This window comes from Pecten maximus, chromosome 11 (genome assembly GCF_902652985.1).
Source record: "Pecten maximus chromosome 11, xPecMax1.1, whole genome shotgun sequence".
Lineage (NCBI taxonomy): Eukaryota > Metazoa > Mollusca > Bivalvia > Pectinida > Pectinidae > Pecten > Pecten maximus.
The window spans coordinates 40,892,075-40,917,437 of NC_047025.1; the positions used below are offsets into that span (position 1 = coordinate 40,892,075).

Consider the following 25,363-nt stretch of genomic DNA (forward strand, 5'->3'; position numbering starts at 1 on the left):
ATGTATCTTCCAACAGTTACTTGTACACATCTATGTGTATAAATGTATCTTCCAACAGTTACTTGTACACATCTATAAATGTATCCTCAAACAGTTACTTGTACACATCTATAAATATATCCTCCAACAGTTACTTGTACATGTGTATAAATGAATCCTCCAACAGTTACTTGTACACATCTATAAATGAATCCTTCAACAGTTACTTGTACATGTGTATAAATGTATTCTCCAACAGCTACTTGTACATGTGTATAAATGTATCCTCCAACAGTTACTTGTACATGTGTATAAATGTATCCTCCAACAGTTACTTGTACACATCTATAAATGTATCCTCCAACAGTTACTTGTACACATCTATAAATGTATCCTCCAACAGTTACTTGTACACATCTATAAATGTATCCTCCAACAGTTACTTGTACATGTGTATAAATGTATCCTCCAACAGTTACTTGTACATGTGTATAAATGTATCCTCCAACAGTTACTTGTACATGTGTATAAATGTATCCTCCAACAGTTACTTGTACATGTGTATAAATGTATCCTCCAACAGTTACTTGTACACCTGTATAAATGAACCTTCCAAATGTTATTTGTACATGTGTATAAATGTATACTCTAAAACAGTTATTTGTTTACATCTGTTTAAATGAACATTTGTACCCTACAACAGTAACTTGTACACTTATATAGATATACCCTACAACAGTTACTTGTTCACGTGTTAGATATACCCTACAACAGTTACTTGTACACGTGTTAGATATACCCTACAATAGTTACTTGTACGCGTGTTAGATATACCCTACAACAGTTACTTGTACACGTGTTAGATATACCCTACAACAGTTACTTGTACACGTGTTAGATATACCCTACAACAGTTACTTGTACGCGTGTTAGATATACCCTACAACAGTAACTTGTACATGTGTTAGATATATTCCCTACCACAGTTACTTGTACACGTGTTAGATATACCCTACAACAGTTACTTGTACGCGTGTTAGATATACCATACAACAGTTACTTATACACGTGTTAGATATACACTACAACAGTTACTTGTACACATGTAAGATATACCCTACAACAGTTACTTGTACACGTGTTAGATATACCCTACAACAGTTACGTGTACACGTGTAAGATATACACTACAACAGTTATTTGTACACATGTTAGATATACACTACAACAGTTACTTGTACACGTGTTAGATATACCCTACAACAGTTACTGTACACGTGTTAGATATACCGTACAACAGTTACTTGTACACGTGTTAGATATACCGTACAACAGTTACTTGTACACGTGTTAGATATACCATACAACAGTTACTTGTACACGTGTTAGATATACCCTACAACAGTTACTTGTACACGTGTTAGATATACCCTACAACAGTTACTTGTACACGTGTTAGATATACCCTACAACAGTTACTTGTACACGTGTTAGATATACCCTACAACAGTTACTTGTACACGTGTTAGATATACCCTACAACAGTTACTTGTACACGTGTTAGATATACCCTACAACAGTTACTTGTACACGTGTTAGATATACCATACAACAGTTACTTGTACACGTGTTAGATATACCCTACAACAGTTACTTGTACACGTGTTAGATATACCCTACAACAGTTACTTGTACACGTGTTAGATATACCATACAACAGTTACTTGTACACGTGTTAGATATACCCTACAACAGTTACGTGTACACGTGTTAGATATACCATACAACAGTTACTTGTACACGTGTTAGATATACCCTACAATAGTTACTTGTACACGTGTTAGATATACCCTACAATAGTTACTTGTACACGTGTTAGATATACCATACAACAGTTACTTGTACACGTGTTAGATATACCCTACAACAGTTACTTGTACACGTGTTAGATATACCCTACAACAGTTACTTGTATACGTGTTAGATACACCGTACAATAGTTACTTGTACACGTGTTAGATACACCGTACAATAGTTACTTGTACACGTGTTAGATATACCATACAACAGTTACTTGTACACGTGTTAGATATACCGTACAACAGTTACTTGTACACGTGTTAGATATACCATACAACAGTTACTTGTACATGTGTTAGATATACCCTACAACAGTTACTTATACACGTGTTAGATATACCCTACAACAGTTACTTGTACACGTGTTAGATATACCGTACAACAGTTACTTGTACACGTGTTAGATATACCATACAACAGTTACTTGTACACGTGTTAGATATACCCTACAACAGTTACTTGTACACGTGTTAGATATACCCTACAACAGTTACTTGTACACGTGTTAGATATACCCTACAACAGTTACTTGTACACGTGTTAGATATACCCTACAACAGTTACTTGTACACGTGTTAGATATACCCTACAACAGTTACTTGTACACGTGTTAGATATACCCTACAACAGTTACTTGTACACGTGTTAGATATACCCTACAACAGTTACTTGTACACGTGTTAGATATACCCTACAACAGTTACTTGTACACGTGTTAGATATACCCTACAACAGTTACTTGTACACGTGTTAGATATACCCTACAACAGTTACTTGTACACGTGTTAGATATACCCTACAACAGTTACTTGTACACGTGTTAGATATACCCTACAACAGTTACTTGTACACGTGTTAGATATACCTACAACAGTTACTTGTACACGTGTTAGATATACCCTACAACAGTTACTTGTACACGTGTTAGATATACCCTACAACAGTTACTTGTACGCGTGTTATATATACCCTACAACAGTTACTTGTACACGTGTTAGATATACCCTACAACAGTTACTTGTACGCGTGTTATATATACCCTACAACAGTTACTTGTACACGTGTTAGATATACCCTACAACAGTTACTTGTACACATGTTAGATATACCGTACAACAGTTAATTGTACATGTGTTAGATATACCATACAACGGTTAATTGTACATGTGTTAGATACACCATACAGCACTTACTTGTACACGTGTTAGATATACCGTACAATAGTTACTTGTACACGTGTTAGATACACCGTACAATAGTTACTTGTACACGTGTTAAATATACCCTACAACAGTTAAATATGCATGTGTTAGATATACCGTACAACAGTTACTTGTACACATGTTAGATATACCATACAACAGTTACTTGTACACATGTTAGATATACCCTACAACAGTTACTTGTACACGTGTTAGATATACCCTACAACAATAACTTATACACGTGTTAGATATACCCTACAACAGTTACTTGTTTACGTGTTAGATATACCCTACAACAGTTACGTGTACACGTGTTAGATATACCCTACAACAGTTACTTGTACACGTGTTAGATATACCCTACAACAGTTACTTGTACACGTGTTAGATATACACTACAACAGTTACTTGTACACGTGTTAGATATACCCTACAACAGTTACTTGTACACGTGTTAGATATACCCTACAACAGTTACTTGTACACGTGTTAGATATACCATACAACAGTTACTTGTACACGTGTTAGATATACCATACAACAGTTACTTGTATACGTGTTAGATATACCATACAACAGTTACTTGTACACGTGTTAGATATACCCTACAACAGTTACTTATGTAACCGAAAATGTCCATGTTCTGTTTGTATCTTTCCGGTCAAGGGAATTATAACTCAAGTCACTTTTCCAGTTTCAGCTTTTATTATACCCCCGCAACGAAGTTAGGGGAGGGGGGTGTATACTGGAATCAGGTTGTCTGTCCGTCCGTCCGTCTGTCTGTAGACGCATTTTGTCCGGACAACTCCTGCTAAACCGATGGGCCAATTCCGATGAAACTTCACACAAATATTAACCATCATGTGTAGATGTGCATGCCACTTTATTTTTCTCAAAATTATGGTTGCTATGGCAACTGGTCACTATAAACAGGTTTTCCGATAAGAACCATAACTTTAAGTTTGTCCGGACAATTCCTCCTAAACTAAATGGCCAATTTCAATGAAACTTCACACAAATATAGAGGACCATGTGTAGATGTGCATGCCACTTTCTTTTTCTTTCAAAATTATGGTTGCTATGGCAACTGGTCACTATAAACAGGTTTTCTGATAAGAACCATAACTTTAAGTTTGTCCGGACAACTCCTCCTAAACCGATTGGCCAATTTCAATGAAACTTCACACAAATATAGAGGACCATGTGTAGATGTGCATGCGACTTTCTTTTTTTTCAAAATTATGGTTGCTATGGCAACTGGTCACTATAAACAGGTTTTCTGAAAAGAACCATAACTTAAGTTTGTCCGGACAACTCCTCCTAAACCGAAAGACCGATTTCAATGAAACTTCACACAAATATAGAGGACCATGTGTAGATGTACATGCCGCTTTCTTTTTTTTATGGAGGCGTTTACGCCTGCCATATTACAATCACCTACGAGTTTTGACGTCACAATCTCTCACTTTCGTTTTCGTTATATTTCCTTTCACAGTTCATTTTGTAGTTTCTTTCGGTTCATATATGATGTAGTTGAACTATATATACATTTTGTATGCATGTATGAAAACTATCAAGACTACAAATAAAGTGCTATTACATGAAAAAAGGTATATTCAGTATAAATTTCTCTTCGGCGGAAGTACGGAATTTGAGATCTCTGGTGGTAATTTCTGTAACTAGGGGTACTGATTCGCTTAGTTCCAAGTATGAGGCACGTCATTGTAGTCCGTCATTCAAAGTAGATGATGTGCACAGAAATGTATTTACTATGCTGATAATGTTGTGAACATTTCATTCAAAATTATGGTTGCTATGGCAACTGGTCACTATAAACAGGTTTTCTGATAAGAACCATAACTTTAAGTTTGTCCTGACAACTCCTCCTAAACCGAAAGGCCGATTTCAATGAAACTTCACACAAATATAGAGGACCATGTGTAGATGTGCATGCCACTTTTTTTTCAAAATTATGGTTGCTATGGCAACTGGTCACTATATTTCTGGGTTATCTTAGTTAGCCTCTAATTAACAGTTCCAATTCACCATTGACTCGTGCAGATTGCGGGGGTATTAGTCAGCCATCCTGGCGACAGTTCTAGTTTGGTCTTAATGTTAGTATTGGATAACAATCAGTTTCTCACACCTCCAATCTCCGGCAGCGATAATCTACTCATGATGGTACCTCTCTGTCTGTCCCCTCTCGGAGCACAGACCTTATATCCTCTCGGAACACAGACCTATATATGGTATCCCCTCTGTCTCTCTCCTCTCGGAACACAGACCTATATATGGTATCCCCTCTGTCTCTCTCCTCTCGAAGCACAGACCTATATATGGTATCCCCTCTGTCCCTCTCCTCTCGGAACACAGACCTATATATGGTATCCCCTCTGTCCCTCTCCTCTCGGAATACAGACCTATATATGGTTTCCCCTCTGTCTCTCTCCTCTCGGAACACAGACCTATATATGGTATCCCCTCTGTCTCTCTCCTCTCGGAACACAGACCTATATATGGTATCCCCTCTGTCCCTTCCCTCTCGGAACACAGACCTATATATGGTATCCCCTCTGTCTCTCTCCTCTCGAAGCACAGACTTATATTCCTGATGGTATCCCCTCTGTCCTTCTCCTCTCGAAGCACAGACCTATATTCCTGATGGTATCCCCTCTGTCTCTCTCCTATCGGAACACAGACCTATATATGGTATCCCCTCTGTCTCTCTCCTCTCGGAACACAGACCTATATATGGTATCCCCTCTGTCTCTCTCCTCTCGGAACACAGACCTATATATGGTATCCCCTCTGTCTCTCTCCTCTCGGAACACAGACCTATATTCCTGATGGTATCCCCTCTGTCTCTCTCCTCTCGGAACACAGACCTATATTCCTGATGGTATCCCCTCTGTCTCTCTCCTCTCGGAACACAGACCTATATATGGTATCCCCTCTGTCCCTTCCCTCTCGGAACACAGACCTATATATGGTATCCCCTCTGTCTCTCTCCTCTCGGAACACAGACCTATATATGGTATCCCCTCTGTCTCTCTCCTCTCGAAGCACAGACCTATATATGGTATCCCCTCTGTCTCTCTCCTCTCGAAGCACAGACCTATATATGGTATCCCCTCTGTCTCTCTCCTCTCGGAACACAGACCTATATTCCTGATGGTATCCCCTCTGTCTCTCTCCTCTCGAAGCACAGACCTATGTTCCTGATGGTATCCCCTCTGTCTCTCTCCTCTCGGAACACAGACCTATATATGGTATCCCCTCTTTCTCTCTCCTCTCGGAACACAGACCTATATATGGTATCCCCTCTGTCCCTTCCCTCTCGGAACACAGACATATGTGCTATCCCCTCTCAGACTGTCTTCGAGTTACTAAAATTGGATTTATTTGAAATGCAAATTATCTGGCTGTTGTTTCAAGACATCAAACACTACGTATATATATATGGGTGGGTTTATCTTCCTGAGATGGACAGCTATTAGGTGGTTCATTGTCCACTACTCTGTCCAGAGTTTCCCAGGCTAACACATACCTTCAATTATACTTAATAATACCAATACCCCTTCTTCTTTCATTCAGCTTTCTGTCTTTCTTTTACATCATACATTATCTTCATAGCACCGTGTTCTTAACATTCTATATTTTTTATCTGACCTCACCCATTTATTCCTTTTTTTAATTTCTGGATTATAAAACACTGTCCTCACATTTCCGATATATGCTGTCATACATGTATGCCAATCATTACAATTTGTCTGGAGTGGTCTCCTATCACCTGGTATATACAGAGACTTATATACTAAATAATATACTTAATTAATACTTAATATAGGTCTCTGGTATTTAATACAATCGCCTGTCACTTTATATTGAATATTTGTTTACCATCAATCCTAGATATGATTGTCAGTAGACTATAACGTATCTGTTACATATGTGTAGGATAGGGATGATATTTGAACAAGTGGTCTATTATGGAACGCCAAATTAACATATTCAATTAATTGAACATATATTCAATTAATTGAAGATAGGTTCAATTCAATTGAAGATAGGTCCAATTATGTGTATTGAATTGAACCTATCTCTAATTGAATTAAACCTATCTCTAATTGAATTGAACCTATTTCTAATTGAATTGAACCTATCTCTAATTGAATTGAACCTATTTCTAATTGAATTAAACCTATCTCTAATTGAATTAAACCTATCTCTAATTGAATTGAACCTATTTCTAATTGAATTGAACCTATCTCTAATTGAATTTAACCTATCTCTAATTGAATTTAACCTATCTTTAATTGAATTTAACCTATCTCTAATTGAATTTAACCTATCTTTAATTGAATTTAACCTATCTTTAATTGAATTTAACCTATCTTCAATTACTTGAATATATGTTGATTTGTCGTCCCGGTCCATGGGACCTGCATCGATTGCTTTATCATAGATATTTCAGTGATTATTGTAAACACCTTCCTATTGGGAATCTGTCTCTCAGCGCCACACACTTCTCCGGTGACCTACAGAAATCGGACTTTTTGTAGGTCACGTGTATATATTATACATAGGGTCATGACCTGCGTATAAATGTACACCCAAGGTACATCATATGCAAATGGTTAAAATGATAATATAGTTCGCGAACGTGCCATGTTATGGGACGTACCCGATGTTACAGTTTGTAATTAAGTTACGTATATAAGAAATCCAATCTTCAGTAACTATAAGTTACGACCTGACGGAATATCCTCGTTCATTAGTATGTTTTGTGATGCCTATGGCAAGCCGTTTTAACATTTAATCCCATTTCCTCTTAAGGTAAAATATGCTTCAAAATTTCACTTAAGTGAACTACTTTTTACCTTAAGGTTAAAAGACTTTCTTTTGCATTATGTTTATTAAACTTAAGTGAAAAAGAATTTCACTTAAAGTGAAATTAATTTTATTCATCTTAAGAGAAAATCTTTTTCATTTAAGTGAAATAAAACATTATGCAAATGCTGCTGTTGAGTAAATCGGACACCCACTCTCATGAATAAAATATGGACTAGTCCATCTATTGACCAAGCGTTGGATGTTCAATGTCTGACCAATTCGAGACCTTTTCTCTACTACATTTGTTGTTAGTAAAATCAATATTATATATGATTTACTTTCACTTATGTTTTATTTCCATTTTTTTATTTCCATTATGATAAGGGATAGGAACGTGTCATAGTTAAAGTTTACTCACACTGTTTCTTAGATGACATAACATTGGGTTACGTTGTTTAATGGTTTTAACAACATCTTCTTTATCAAAATCAGTTATTTTATTTGATCTACTTCTAAAAAGTAATAATGAAGGCGATTATATGAAACATTTTATGTTAGGAAAAAATCTTTTCATAGTTATTGGTATAACCGAAAGGTTTATACTGAAGATATAAATCATAATGGAAATGAATCATAACGGAAATAAAACAAAAGAGAAATAGAACATTATGGAAATAGAGTAGGCCTATATGGAAATAAAACATAATGGAAATAAAACATAATGGAAATAAATAACAAGGGAAATAAAACATAAGGGAAACCCTCGTTATTTTGGGGGAATATCCTTAGAATTCTCTAAAGAATGGTATACATAAAAACACGCGTTCGCGTCTCGTACAGTTTAGCTGGGCGGAAAATTGCTAACATTTTGTATTTAAAAAAAAATCTTTATTCTCGTTATCCAAATCTAGTTTCAAAGCCTAGATATAGACCAGCTTGGTCTTCTTAGCCATGCTGTTTACTACACAAAGTGATCATCAATGCAAATAGCTTATGAATATTCATGTAGCCCTACATTAATATTCAACCAATCGATTGACCATGACCTTCCTCGTGCCTGCCACATGGGGATTTCCCCAAGCGAAAAAACTCGACGTATCCTGGCAAACACAAGTCTGAGGAAATAAACAACTGTAAGTTAATTATGACAGAAATGAAATTGTATACGTATATTCTGTTTAAGAAAGGTTCCATTGTCTGAGTGAGTTGTAGACTAGGTCTAACGTTATTAGACACGTTCTTCAGCCGAACCCAGGACCGGTCAAAAACATGTTGGTCTGTCTTACGAAAATCAATGGCCGTGTGGTTGTAAAATTGTGAAAATGCAGACATAGACAATACTGCCAGTTGATGGTTAAAACATGAGTCTGTGGATACAGGGATACAACAAAAAAAGGTCTTGTATGTGTTTGAAGCACAGGACCCTGTTCTTGAAGAGTCTATTGATCTTGTGTCGCAGGCTGACAGCTTACCGGTGAACTCTGACCTCTGTGACAATCACGATTGTTACTTGTTTGGTGAGGGAGGGGGTTGATGGGGATTTAGCTGCTTCTGTAAGCTAGCTACATAGTAGTCCGTCGTTAACATTATTTACTGGCTGTGGCATAGTTTTACTCTAAGGAAATATAAACACGTCCGTCACTCGTGTTCATTCGAGTGGCCGTCACTCGTGTTCACTCGAGTGGCTGTACTGTCACTCGTGTTCACTCGAGTGGCTTACAGCTTCCTTCGCGCGGATGTCCAAGGTTGACGCGTGGTGGTCAATGAAAATGGTGCCTTGACAAATAGAATGAAAATGGGACGGAAATAACGGCTTCATCAACGGTTTGTTGCTTCACCAAGTACCCCTGGCAGTGAACAGTTTACCTCAATATCGCAGTTCCTATAATATTTATGTTGGTTAAACATGTAACGTTATTGGACATTCCGTAGTCTGTACAATGTATATCACATTTTGGGACGTTTTTTTCGGGGGGGGGGGGGGGGGGCTTAAAATTCGGTAAAAATGACACCCCTGGTGTTCGTTATTACGTATAGTAATGAACACCAGGGCTGTCATTTTTACCGAATTTTAATCAAACCCCCACAAATGTTCCAAAAGTATACACACTAGGGAATGTCCTAGCCAATACAGGTAGATTGTAACAAATTCTCAAGTCCCTTTGGTCCAGATTGTGTTTATCAAGTTGAAAATAGCCTAACGTTAACATAAGTTTGGAGGGGGAAATGTTTTACTTTGGAGGGGAAAGTGTTTTACTTTGTAACATCTTGTGAACTGCCCATGATATTGGGGAAAAAAACTGTCTGTCATAAAAAACAGTTTTTCTTCGGCATTCAGATTGTCTTAAAGTTCATATATATATAAATCAAATGTCAATTTCTATGAAAATAGACCACTTTAATTTTGTAGTTTTAGTTAACATTACTGTGTGATCTATGCAAAATCTTTATATGACCAGATAATCCCAATGATATTGGAGGTCTGGGGTTTGACTGACTAAACATGCAAACAAATTTTATACAGGTGGGGCCGTGTAGGATGCTTTTGCAATACTTGTTAATAATCTAAAACATAAAGTACGTACATTATCATCATCTAAATTACACCTTGGGCAAATGGTTACATTCTTCTACTCTTTATTCGCGAGAAACATTTATAATTTAGCACCATATTTACAAGCTTTTTTGTATTTTTAAGTACAGTGCATTCCGCTTAATTGGGTTGCCTATTTGCGGGGACTTTTTACCCGATTAACCGACTTATGCAATAAGCCGAAATGCACGTCACCATCTTAGATTTGGTCCGTAATGGTTAAGACTTGGGTCAATTTTGGATGAAAATATTTGCGTTATTATTGTTAATAAACGGTGTTTTTGTTTGTGCTTTCACTGATGTCAACTTGTCAGATTACTTTAACTAATTGTATAAAAATACATGTATTAAAATAGTAAAACCTTACAGATTGTTTCTTATTCGCGACACAGTATAATCGTAGCACCTCAAATCGGGGGTCATACATCCCTGTTTCATCCACGTGTTCCTAATTTGACATACGATCTAAGGACTCGCCGATTACCGATATGTAAAATTTTGATTGATACAAGTTTCAGAGATATAGATTAGTCCAACCATTTTGGCAAACAATATTAAACACTTCATATTCAATATTGATAAATAAATAAAATAAATAAATTGATAAAACTACAAAATATACCAGTGAATATTAACAGTGTGGATGAATGGATTCTTCAATAGGCCAGTTCACAGAAAATTCTGAAGAACATTTAACAAAAATGAGCTAAATGTGTTTTGTTGTATTTGTTTCATTACAGATATAACACAGCAATAGGTAATTGTCCCAACAAGTAAACCGTTACCATGACGACTGTTGGGAAGACTTGTATAGGCCTTCTTCGCCCTAGTCGTCTTGGCAGACTCCTCGCCACATCAAATGCCGCCGTGTCATCATACCACCCAAAACTACAGACTGTGTCAGGTGGGTTGTGTACAATTTTTGTTATATAACATATTAACATCTATATGGTGATAATTTCTATTTGGTGAATTATTATGCTATAATGTATCAACGATATTGAATGGTTTATAATGCTATGAATTGTAATATTTAAAGGATATTTATGGTTTATAATGCTACATCTATATAATTCTTAATGGCTTATAATCTTTTATATAAAGATAGTTAATGTGAAATTTCAATGATATATACATGGAGTGCTTCATGGTTTATATTGTTATGATATTTGGATGATGAAATGGTATATAGTTTTATATAGAGGATTTTAATGGCCTATATACTGATATGAGCCTATGGAGGATGATTGTCGTGTAGGTGTCACCAGGACCTTACTGGGAGGTTTTTGTCGAACCTTTGATAAGCTACTTGTGAACTACTTGTGAACTACATAGGTTAATAGTTTTATACAGTGTATTTCTGAGTGAATACTTAAGTCCGCTGGAAGAACATGTGAGCTTACACTAAGAACATGTGAGCTTACACTAAGAACATGTGAGCTTACACTAAGAACACGTGAGCTTACACTAAGAACATGACGTGAGCTTACACTAAGAACATGTGAGCTTACACAAAGAACACGTGACCTTACACTAAGAACATGTGAGCTAGTGCGTTAGTGTAGCATCTGTCGTCTGTCCATCTGGCATCAACTTTTCCTTTTGAAGCACAGCTGGGTCATGATATTGTGCCTTAGTAGCATACTGGGATGAAAGTCAACCAAGTTTGTTAAAGTCAATGACTTTAACCTACATTGAGAAGCTCACAGGGGTTAAATATGCTAAATCACCATCCAACTTAGTAACTAAGGCATGGGGGTGGGTAACTAAGGCATGGGGGTGGGGGCTTACACAAATATACAAAGGACCATCTTGGTCGAGTTTGAGTTTAAGGGTTGTCGGTCAAGGTCACTGTTACCATTATTGTGTTCCCTGCGAAAGCAGGAGTCCCTGCGAAAGCAGGAGACATATACATGTATAGGGATCACAATGTTGGCGGCAGTGTTCGCACACGAGGTTTCCATGCGATAACTCAAGTATCCTGGGGTTGATCAAACCCAAACTTCATACCTCCTTACCAAAAGTGGCTGCATTGGATTGCTTTTTTAGGTCTGAAAGTCAAAGGTCAAGGTCATTAATTAAAAATAGAAAATTAGTTTCCGTGCCATAACTCAAGATTCCTTGGGCTGATACAGACCTTTCTTACCAAAGGGGCTTGTTTGGGATTGCATTTCAGGTCAGGAAATTAAAGATCAATGTCACTGTTACCATAAATAGAATATGTATTCCCATGCCATAACTCAAATTTCCTTGGGCTGATCAAGCTCAAACTTCACAGACCTTCCTTACCAAAGGGGCTTCATGGATCAATTGTAGTTTGGATTATCTGGTACATGAAATAATGACTTGTGGTATAACTGGTAGTTGTCAGAAAGAGGTAGAAACCATTGAATACACTGTTAACTACATATGTGTATTTAACCTGTTTTGCATAGATGGTCACGTCATATATGTGCATTATCTGTCTGGAATTCAAAATGTTTAATGAGCTTCAAACACAAAAAAAACCTTTCCTTTTTGTTTAAATTGTATCCCTTTCTTCATAATCACCCAACATGCTGTGCTGGCAACACATCCATTTCAGTGGAATTGTTAGTCAATCCATGTTGGCACACTAGCAGCTTTGTTCCTTGAGGGACTAAGTTTGATCAAACTTCACACAAATCAAAGGTCAATGATATTGGATAAGTTCAAGTTTCAGGCATTTGGGGTCAAGAACAAGGTCACTGTTGCTATTTTTAGTGGGGGCAGTAGGGGACATGTATTGCTTTAGCGCAATACCCAGTACATTTTAATAAATCAATGTTATTTGTTTAACAGATAAACAAATGTTTCAGATTGTATAAAATCTGAATGAATTAAATAAATTCATGACTTGCTGAGGAATTAAATTAATTGAACCTAAAAATAAGTATACTTGTTGAGTAAAGGGCTTCCAAGTTCATGAAAGAATGGGTATTACTATGGGGTCCACTTGTCTTCTAGGTTAAGTCTTCTTTTTACAAACTGTAGGAAAGGTGAGCGATACAAGCCCTTTGGACAATGTATTAATAGTTTAGTATAACAGCAACACAACATTTTATATTCCGTCATAACATTTAAGTATGGCCCTGTAATACACAGTTCTTGATAATATCAAAGTATGACCCTGTAACTCACCGAGTTCTTTTTTTTTTTTTTTTATTAGTTCCAGACAAACATATACATCAATACTCTCTTAATTACGTACATGTAATCAATTTTTATGAATACTTATATTTTAAATCTACCATTACATTCTTAATTATTGGGCAGTATAGTGTATGTAGAATTGAAACAATCAACCAATGAATATATTGACTGGAGCTAATTGAAAAATGGGATTGGGGGATAGTTTGGATAAAAGTAGAAGCTGATTTAGAAAAGGAAATACAAAGGTAAGAGAGAAAGGAACATAAGAGGAAGAAGGAACGAGATTTCTGACGAAAGCAAAGGCAATTTCTGAAAGGGTGACAAAAAATAACTGACTACTGCTAAGAAAACAATTGGGGGGAAAAACACATGGTCCTGTAACACATGGAGTTCTCATAATGTCAAAGTATGGCCCTGTTAACACTGAGTTCTTCATAATGTCAAAGTATGGTCCTGTTAACACTGAGTTCTTCATAATGTCAAAGTATGGTCCTGTTACACACTGAGTTCTTCATAATATCAAAGTATGGTCCTGTAACACACATGAGTTCTTCATAATGTCAAAGTTTGGCCCTGTAACACACTGATTTCTCATAATGTTAAAGTATGGCCCTGTTAACACAGAGTTCTTCATAATATCAAAGTATGGCCCTGTAACACAGAGTTCTTCATAATATAACACTGAGTTCTTCATAATATCAAAGTATGGCCCTGTTAACACTGAGTTCTTCATAATATCAAAGTATGGCCGTTAACACACAGAGTTCTTCATAACATCAAAGTATGGCTGTTAACACACAGAGTTCTTCATAATATCAAAGTATGGCCCTGTTAACACTGAGTTCTTCATAATATCAAAGTATGGCCCTGTTAACACTGAGTTCTTCATAATATCAAAGTATGGCCATTAACACAGAGTTCTTCATAATATCAAAGTATGACCCTGTTAACACCGAGTTCTTCATAATATCAAAGTATGGCCCTGTAACACACTGAGTTCTTCATAATATCAAAGTATGACCCTGTTAACACCGAGTTCTTCATAATATCAAAGTATGACCCTGTAACACACTGAGTTCTTCATAATATCAAAGTATGGCCCTGTAGCACCAAGTTCTTCATAATATCAAAGTATGACCCTGTAACACACCAAGTTCTTCATAATATCATAGTATGGCCCTGTAACACACTGAATTCTCATATCATAGTATGGCCCTGTAACACACTGATGATCATGTTCTTCATAATGTCGAAGTATGACCCTGTAACACACTTGAGTTCTTCATAATATCAAAGTATGGCCCTGTAACACACAAAGTTCTTCATAATATCAAAGTATGACCCTGTTAACACAGAGTTCTTCATAATATCAAAGTATGACCCTGTAACACTGATTTCTTCATAATATCAAAGTATGGCCCTGTAACACAGAGTTCTTCATAATATCAAAGTATGGCCCTGTAACACAGAGTTCTTCATAATATCAAAGTATGAGCCTGTAACACTGATTTCTTATTAATATCAAAGTATGGCCCTGTAACACAGAGTTCTTCATAATATCAAAGTATGACCCTGTAACACTGATTTCTTTATAATATCAAAGTATGGCCCTGTAACATAGAGTTCTTCATAATATCAAAGTATGGCCCTGTAACACTGAGTTCTTCATGATGTCAAAGTATAGCCCTGAAACACACAGAATTCTCATATCATAGTATGGCCCTGTAACACACTGATGATCAAGTTCTTCATACTGTCAAAGTATGGTCCTGTAACATACTGAGTTCTCATAATGTCAAAGTACAATCGTATTGTCCTATTTGGACTTACTGTTAATAACACAAAATTTCTTTTATAACTTCTGTATAATCTGTTTTCATAATCACAATACTTTCAGGTAATTGTTTATTGTGTTATTAGTGAAAGATTGTTTACAACCCAATATAGGTATTTTTGATGTGAAAAATATATAGACAAATGTAAAACTAGACTAGTTAGTAGTTACAGTTATAAATCTCATTTATTAAATAAAATGTCTCATTTTAAGGACAAGATGCAGTAAAATGTGGTAGTTTTACCACAGCACCCTTCAATCAGCACATAGTCAGCTTGGGTTGTGGTTTTCATTATAGACCAGACCAGCTAGTACACAATAATTGTCTAAACACCATGTGATATTGTCAGTGATATGTATGACCTTTGACAATGACACTTGTGTCAATTTCTCCCAGTATATAAAAGAGAACAATACTCTGTCGATTAATTGATGATCGGAATCTGAAGGCCTTTCCAATTAGTGGATTGATTCCTACCGATCATCACTACACTACTACAAAGTAGTGCATCATAGAAAAATATCATTAGTTGAATTTCCAGTTGTAAATACATAAGTTTGTGAAATTACAATTTTTGATATTTTCTGTACTGTAATAATAGCGATTTCATACTGATTTGATTGATTTTATTGTCATGGACCAAAACAACTTTGAAAAGATTCCACTGGTTTATTTGGTTCAGATAAATTGAAATAAAGGTTGTAAACTGGATAAAAAATGTAGTTAGAAAAGTGTTGTAAATGTGATGTGTGGCTCCCTATGAGGAGCACACTTTCCTTTTCTGTCATACCTTGTCTCTATTCCAGGCGTTCGTGGTAATTTTGCCACATACAGCTCCATAACGGATCATAACGCCACCAAGTCTGAGTTCAGAACCATCAACAGTGTCATACCGACCAAGGCCATTGATGCCAGCAAGAAGGCATCACTTGTTATTTTCGACAAAGATGGCACCTTGATATGCTTCCAAGCAATGTGGTCCCCTTGGGCCAGGAAAATAGCATCTAAGTAAATATATTGTGATAAATACCCTCTAATACTACTAAATTTTATTTCAGGAAAAGTGACCTTGTGGTGATTTAAAAAAAAAACACCTAATATTGTGCATGTTTCAAAATTATATCAATGATGGCTACCATGTGGTCTGTTCTTCTTACCGGTATTTAGTGTATCCTGTCGGATCATGACTAGTGTGATTAGGTACAGATGAGATTTTTCATTCAGATATGATTATTTTTTGTTAAGATACATTAATAGTTAACATATATTTGAAGCTAATACCTAATACTTACTGGAATAAGAAAACCAATTTTTTTTGTACACAAGTTTTATACCAATAGTGTTAATTTTAATTGTAGCCTTCATCTAATCGAGAAGCAAAGAGGAATAGAAATTGTACGCTGCCTAGTAATGAATATAACAGTTACCAGTTCAGAATGAGTTAATGTGCATTATATTTCAGCTTCTCCTTTAATATAAACAAAATTTAGTGACAATATGAGTGTAGCTGCTGGTTGCATTTGAGATAGGTATCATGGTTGATATTTATGCATATTTTACATACCTGGTATCTATCAAAAATACACAATACACAGGTATTAGATATCCTATCATGATCATAAGTCCATAAGTTAAGTCTTGTTGATTCTGAAGCCATGGGTCTGCTGGGAAGTCTCATTGTATCCATTTATTGTTTCAGATTGGAGGAAGCCACCGGACTAGACATTCAGGAGAAAGTGTTTAAAACGATTGGGTTCTGTACATCATCTGACCGAGTTGTTCCGGGCTTGCTGGCAGAAGCTACCACAGAGATGGTTCAGGATGCTATAGTTGAGCTTCTCAAACAGGAGGGCATAGATGAGGTCAAAGGTCGTGCCATTGTAAACAATATCTGGGAGGATGGACATGGTCTCTATGAAACAAAAATTCTAGCAGACCTAAAAACTTTGTTTAAGATATTGAAAAGCAACAATGTTAAGATTGCTGTTTGCACCTCTGACTGTAGAAAAGGAACTGAAGACTTTTTGGAAGATTTGGGAGTTAATGATTTAGTTGATCACATTGTTTGCGGCGATGACCCAAACAATGTTCCAAAACCTGCTGCAGATAATGCCCAGATGATCTGTGAAAAGCTTGGCGTGAATCCTGAAGATACTGTCATGGTTGGAGACACCAAGGCCGATGTGGGTATGGGAAAGGCAGCACAGTTAGGTTGGAACATTGGGGTACTGAGTGGTGTAGGACAGACAAATGATTTGTACCCGGCGGCCAGTCATGTGATCGAGAGTGTACAGGACTTGCTACCCCTTATCCTACCAGAGGATCAATGGAGAGAATGTTACGCCTACTCCAATGATCAGAGGATTCTGGTCGAACCATATTCGCTTGAACCTTCTAATTCAGATGAGTTTGTTAGTGTTGAGAATCATGTTTCGAAGGTTGCTTTGATCATCTTAGATCTCCATGGCACGATCCTCTGTACCCACAGCAAGTATGCCAGCTGGATGGACCAGATCTGTTCAAGGTCAGTACAAGTCTTCTATTGAGATCTACTCCTAAGCCGGCAATACAGTAAATAACTCGCAGCTTTTATTTCATTCCTAACAGACTTTAAAATACTAAACCCATATCTGGGCATCTATATCTACTCATATTGCCAAGATGGGAATATTCCGTAAGAAAGATTGTTTTCAGACCTGGTTTCAAGTCTTCTAGCAAGCAGGCCTGCTTGATTTTTGTAGGCACTTCATGATTTTAGTCCTCCAGAGTTTTCCAATAGACTTCATCATTAAAAGTGTTATAACATTGATCAATACCTGATTGTAATTGTTTTTGGTAATGTAAATTTTTTGTTACAGGTTAGAACAAGCAACTGGCCTTCGTGATCTGAAGTCAGAAATTCACCAGAGGCTGGGGATATGTGAAAAAACAGGTAAAATAAAAGATGGCCTGTTGAATGAACACGGGACCACCAATATGGAGGTGAGGTCAGCGCTGGTAGAGATAATCCATAAACACTTTACATATGAGGAGTCCTTGATGGTTGTCAACAAAGTCTGGCAAGAGTGTGAATCTGCTCTTCTGACCGCACCGAAATCTCTTCACAAAGACATCAAAAAGTTCTTCAAAACATTAAAGAGGAAAGGAATCAAAATAGCAATATGTACCGGAGATAAACGGGATCTTGCACTGTCTGACTTGAAAAATCTTGGTGTGTTGAAATATGTTGACATGATGATCTGTGGAGACGACCCTCACTCTGTCTCCAGGTCACCTGACCACAGCACACGCCTCATCTGTGATGAACTCAATGTTGACCCAGAGAAAACCGTGATAGTTGGTGATTCTACCAACGATTTTTCTTCTGGAGAAACAGCAAAGGTACAAAAAATTGGCGTGTTATCAGGTGTGGGGTCTGCAGATGATCTAGAGTGTGTTACAGACTTGGTTGTACCCACAGTAGACCATGTGATTGACCATATCATGGAGAATCTACCAGCCAGTCCCATCAAACAGCAGGTACCCCCAGATGCAATTCCTGCCACAAGGAAGCCAGGGGGAGTGAATGTCCAATGTAGGTTGTTCAGCACCACCTGTCATGTGAGGCCGACTTTCTCAAGTAGTATACAGGTCAGAAATGCCTCCACGGTATCAGGATCCTCCTACGACTACGTCATCATTGGTGCTGGCTCGGCTGGCTGTACTCTTACCAATCGGCTGTCAGCTGACCCTAACAACAAGGTGTGTGTTGTGGAGGCTGGTCCAAAAGACTACACCTGGAAGATCCACATGCCTGCTGCGCTCATGTACAATTTGTGTGATGATAAGTACAACTGGTACTACCATACCGAGCCAGAACCACACATGAACAACCGTGTCATGTACTGGCCACGAGGACGTGTCTGGGGAGGATCGTCCTCACTCAATGCCATGGTCTACATCCGAGGAAATGCCGGTGATTATGATGGATGGGAAAAGGCTGGAGCGAAAGGATGGTCTTATGCAGATTGCTTGCCATACTTTAAAAAATCACAAACCCATGAACTTGGAGAAAATGACTACAGAGGTGGTGATGGTCCACTTCATGTATCGCGTGGGAGGAGCAACAACCCTCTGCATCAGGCCTTTATAGAGGCAGGTCAGCAGGCCGGCTTCCCATTTACGGACGACATGAACGGCTACCAACAGGAGGGCGTGGGGTGGATGGACATGACCATTCACAAAGGTCGACGCTGGAGTGCTGCCATGGCCAGCCTCAGGCCAGCACTAAAACGTGACAATGTGACGGTAGAATCTAACGCACTGTCAACCAGAATTGTATTTGAGAACAAGAGAGCCGTCGGTGTAGAGTATGAACAGAAGGGTGTTAAAAAGATTGTACGAGCAGAGAAGGACGTGATTCTGAGTGGAGGATCAATCAACTCTCCCCAGCTCCTCATGTTGTCGGGTGTGGGCAATGCAGATGAACTTAAGGCGCTGGACATCCCTGTGGTTCAACACTTGCCAGGTGTTGGGGAGAACCTCCAGGACCACCTTGAGGTGTACGTACAGGAAGCATGCAAGCTACCCATCACTCTCTATTCTGCTCAGTGGAAGTTCCCTCACAATATGATCCGCATAGGGCTGCAGTGGTTCCTCACTCAGAAAGGTGATGGAGCTACTGCCCACTTAGAGAGTGGAGGGTTTGTCCCAAGCGAAGAAGGCTTAGAGTATCCTGACATTCAGTTCCATTTCCTACCTTCTGTTGTGCAGGATCATGGGCGCAAAACTGGAGATGAACATGCCTACCAACTCCATGTGGGACCTATGCGGGGTACAAGCAGAGGCTTTATTAAACTGAAATCCAGGAATCCAAAAGACCATCCAACGCTCGTAGCCAACTATTTGTCAACAGAATATGATGTAAGGACAATGAGAGACAGTGTCAAAGCTGCTAGGGAAGTGTTTAAACAGAAAGCGTTTGATCCTTTCCGCGCAGGTCGCGAAATAGCCCCTGGATCTGAATGTCAAACAGATGCTGAAATTGATGCCTTTAACCGTGCTTATGGCGACAGCGCCTATCATCCGTCATGTACATGTAAAATGGGATCGGAGAGTGACCCAATGGCTGTGGTGGATTCTCAAACCCGTGTTCTAGGTGTCGATAACCTCAGAGTTGTTGATGCTTCTATCATGCCAAATATTGTTTCTGGGAATCTTAATGGCCCTACAATCATGCTGGCTGAGAAGGCTGCTGATATCATCTTAGGCAACGAACCACTGCCTCGGTCTACGGCACCTGTGTACAAAAACAAGGTATAGGACGTGAAATAACCTTTCTCGTGTGGATAAAGCCAAATCCACAAACCACTGCGCATACCCCATTCACTGCTCCTGTATACAAAAATAAGGTATAGATATGATAGGTAAATCACGTGTTCAACAGAAATATGTCATAGGGTATATGTAATAAAGAGATTTTGTACAAATTTATTGACGATGCCTGAATTTTAATGGTAGTCCGTCAGAAGAAATAAGTACAAATATGTCAGTGTTTGCTTAAGAGTATATATATTTTCAGGTAGAATTGGAATTTTGTTGTATTTCATCAATTTTCCTGGCACTGCCTTATGATGCTGAACACTTTTATTGAGGTCTTGAGGTTTTCATTTTAATTTTGTTTTGATAGATGAATACATTGTATTTATTTGTTTTGTATTTTAATTAGTATTAGATTTTTTTGAAAGTATAGTCACAATGCAATTGATTTTTTCTGTTGTATTTAATTTGATTTTCATATTTTGAAACAACTTTTGTCGATTAAAGAACTGTTTTACTTTTCAAGTGAACAAATACTCAGAGTCTCAGAATATCTTGTTTCCAGGCTTCATTTTTGATAATGTATATATCTATGTGCTTCATAATTTCAGCAGCATTGTGTACTTGTTTCTGCATAACAATATAGGAACATTTCCATCAGATACTTATAACGTATTATCAGTGCTTTGGACTTTAAAATTAAATTGTGTGAAGTACACAATTCGATAGGTATAAATGTAGTTTGGTATATTTTTATTTCCATATTTATTACAGGGCTTTTCTCAATGGTTTGGGATGGGGCCTTTTTGTCTCGTTTTTGGAAGAAAATTGGTGAATTGTGAAAGATTTCTTCAGGTGTAGACTGCAAATTTTGTTGTTACTCGGAAATAATTTCAATTGGGAATGGACTCGAAAAAAAGCATGTACTAGCATATGATTTGTTGTCCAGCCTGGACTGGTTGTAGTGTCCTATCCCAGTGATAAGGACACTTAAAGTATTTATTATAGCTTTTTTATCCTAACTATAGGACTGTATCATGATAAGATTATAAAGCGATAACTTCCGTCTGTCCGTTCGATACAGCGTCCGAAACAAAAAAGATAAACAAAACTCCAGTAATTATATATTTTATATAAACATTAAGTATGGATCAGTCATGAGGTATTGTAGTGTCATTTAAAAGCCATCATGGATTTCTCCATATTTCTTCGTTTGGCATAGAAATGAAGATCTTGCATCCCTTTATACCGTTTTCGGAGCCTGTTCAAGATGTTAAAAAGGTGACATCACAAAATGGAAAAGATGTGAATCAATCTCACGATCTAAATGTAGTGCCTTTTGCTACAAGTAATTGTTTCTGTAATTGAGCACTTTTCCCTAAAAACTTAAATCTATTGGCAAGTCCCGGAGAGGTGAATCTGAATGCCTTTGTTATAAATTGTGACTTGGCCAAGTGTTGTGCTGCTCTGTCCATATTGTGACGAGTTGGTGAGATAGCACTTAAATCGTCTCTTGATGAGCCCATCATTTTCAGATTCTGTTTTATATAACCCATGGGATGCAAACCTTCAAACGAACACAGCGAGAAGAAAAAGGAAAAGTGCACAATTGTTCATACGAATTGATTTCTTCCACATCACTTGAGTGTCCACTTATAAATCTTATTGCCAAATGTGCTTTAAGCTTACATACCTTTTCTAGAGTGTATGAAATATAAAAACATTGTAATATACTCTTTTAAAAAAAAATTTTTTTTTGTCCTTTATTACATTGCCTTGAAAATGACTTGTTTGAAATAGCTAACGTAATTAAGAAATGGAGGATTGAATATCAGCCTGTACTGCTACAATTTTTCTTTCTATTTATTTATTTATTTTATTTTTCAGATATTCGTATTGAAGTTTTATTTTACATTGATTATTTTTTCTGGTTTAAGCTACTGCCATTCATTGTTGATATTTAGTTCAAGTAGAAGGTAGTAATTACTTCTATAGGTTATTATATTTTCATATGTTTCGATAAACACATATAACTCCCTCACCCTCATCAATGATCCTGAATTGATCTATGTAATCAGAATATTTTGTCTCCACCAATCAGCATTACACGCCGTGTTGCATACACTTCTTGTGATAGCTATTATTACAAAATTGTTATAACATATCTTATTTACATGATAGTTACTTTTTATTATGTTTACATTTAGATATGCATATATACCTTATGTTGTTTGTATATTGTGTTGAATAATGAACAGATTATGGTCACAGGGTCATCAATGACATAGGATGATGATTAATGTTATATCATAATTCAAGGTAAACCTAATGGTGTGTTTTAGGTTTTATTTTATTAGTTGGATAGTTGAGAGGAGATTGGTTGATTTAAGATGTGTACCAAATATTACAGAGTTGATGTAACTAGTGATATGGTTGATTTAAGATGTGTACCAAATATTACAGAGTTGATGTAGCTAGTGGTATGGTTGATTTAAGATGTGTACCAAATATTGCAGAGTTGATGCAACTAGCTAGTGATATGGTTGATTTAAGATGTGTACCAAATATTACAGAGTTGATGCAACTAGTGGTATGGTTGATTTAAGATGTGTATTGAGTATCACAGGGTAATATAACTAGGGATTTGATTTGTTGAACATCTTTGTCAAGCAGACATTTTGAGCTACACGAGAATATATGTAAATCCATTCTTTTATACAATGTACAATCAAGAAATGTATCAAATTTACATTCCAGTTGTAAGATATACCAAAGATATTTTACGTATTTGATCATATTATTGTAACTAAGGTTGGATATTGATTCAGCCTCCAATTTAAAATTGTAATATAGTAGGTATACCTTATTGAAACAATGTATCATTGTATATGTGTACCTTATTGGAACAATATAACATTGGATGTATACCTTATTTATATACATTTGTTATAAGGTGATGAAAATAAACCGTAATTTGAAATCCAACAATGGTGTTTTTTGTATGTTGGGATTATTTTAACTGTTATAGTTTATACCCGAGTGAACATTACACCAATGGATTGCTAGCCCTGCCTTGATTAATAAAAGTTTAATTGTCTATGATGTAACCTTTCTCCGATATATGAATACTGCACTCACAATCGTGTACAAAACCTTTTCTTCTTGACTTACTTGATCAGAACGTGTATGACGGTTATACCAATGACAGAAACCAGTTTGTGGAAATAACCTTTACATTTTTCCTGGCATGTAAAATCTCTATGGTGTAAATTATCCTATGGTGTATATTGGTATGGCTGCTATTATAGTTTTGTATTCTAACACCACTGACTAATATCATTACGAAAAAGCTGTATGACAATTTCATATTCATTGTCGGTCTATACTGGTAGTACAGCTACCCAATTAAAATGTTCTAGTTACTGGTGTTACCCTGACCTCGACGTCACTATCGGGATACCTACCTAAAACTACCTACTGTACTGGTGTTACCCTGACCTCGACGTCACTATCGGGATACCTACCTAAAACTACCTACTGTACTGGTGTTACCCTGACCTCGACGTCACTATCGGGATACCTACCTAAAACTACCTACTGTACTGATGTTACCCTGACTTAGACGTCACTATCGGGATACCTACCTAAAACTACCTACTGTACTGGTGTTACCCTGACCTCGACGTCACTATCGGGATACCTACCTAAAACTACCTACTGTACTGGTGTTACCCTGACCTCGACGTCACTATCGGGATACCTACCTAAAACTACCTACTGTACTGGTGTTATCCTGACCTCGACGTCACTATCGGGATACCTACCTAAAACTACCTACTGTACTGGTGTTACCCTGACCTCGACGTCACTATCGGGATACCTACCTAAAACTACCTACTGTACTGGTGTTACCCTGACCTCGACGTCACTATCGGGATACCTACCTAAAACTACCTACTGTACTGGTGTTACCCTGACCTCGACGTCACTATCGGGATACCTACCTAAAACTACCTACTGTACTGGTGTTACCCTGACCTCGACGTCACTATCGGGATACCTACCTAAAACTACCTACTGTACTGGTGTTACCCTGACTAGACGTCACTATCGGGATACCTACCTAAAACTACCTACTGTACTGGTGTTACCCTGACCTCGACGTCACTATCGGGATACCTACCTAAAACTACCTACTGTACTGGTGTTACCCTGACCTCGACGTCACTATCGGGATACCTACCTAAAACTACCTACTGTACTGGTGTTACCCTGACCTCGACGTCACTATCGGGATACCTACCTAAAACTACCTACTGTACTGGTGTTACCCTGACCTCGACGTCACTATCGGGATACATACCTAAAACTACCTACTGTACTGGTGTTACCCTGACCTCGACGTCACTATCGGGATACCTACCTAAAACTACCTACTGTACTGGTGTTACCCTGACCTCGACGTCACTATCGGGATACATACCTAAAACTACCTACTGTACTGGTGTTACCCTGACCTCGACGTCACTATCGGGATACATACCTAAAACTACCTACTGTACTGGTGTTACCCTGACCTCCACGTCACT

The 25,363-nt window shown here is 37.4% G+C and overlaps 1 protein-coding gene across 3 annotated transcripts; it reads left to right on the forward strand.

Annotated features, from left to right (window-relative positions):
• The first annotated feature begins 8,922 nt into the window (after positions 1–8,922).
• LOC117337447 (choline dehydrogenase, mitochondrial-like) lies at positions 8,923–23,759 on the forward strand. 3 transcript variants are annotated; one of them, XM_033898433.1, is made up of 5 exons: positions 8,923–9,010; positions 11,211–11,374; positions 16,283–16,484; positions 17,176–18,000; positions 18,335–23,759. In XM_033898433.1, exons 2-5 carry the CDS (start codon positions 11,257–11,259, stop codon positions 20,775–20,777), a joined length of 3,588 nt encoding a protein of 1,195 aa, XP_033754324.1. In that variant the 5' UTR covers positions 8,923–9,010; positions 11,211–11,256; the 3' UTR covers positions 20,778–23,759. The 3 variants fall into 3 exon arrangements, with proteins under 3 accessions (XP_033754324.1, XP_033754325.1, XP_033754326.1); XM_033898434.1 differs by lacking the exon at positions 8,923–9,010 and adding an exon at positions 9,402–9,701; XM_033898435.1 differs by lacking the exons at positions 8,923–9,010; positions 16,283–16,484 and having other exon boundaries at positions 11,218–11,374.
• Positions 23,760–25,363: the final 1,604 nt, after the last annotated feature.

Coding starts and splice junctions, on each gene's coding strand:
- LOC117337447 (XM_033898433.1), top strand. CDS start 11,257: ATGACGACTGTTGGGAAGACTTGTATAGGCCTTCTTCGCCCTAGTCGT. Junction 11,375..16,282: donor AAAACTACAGACTGTGTCAG/GTGGGTTGTGTA, acceptor TCTCTATTCCAG/GCGTTCGTGGTAATTTTGCC. Junction 18,001..18,334: donor ATGGACCAGATCTGTTCAAG/GTCAGTACAAGT, acceptor TTTTTGTTACAG/GTTAGAACAAGCAACTGGCC.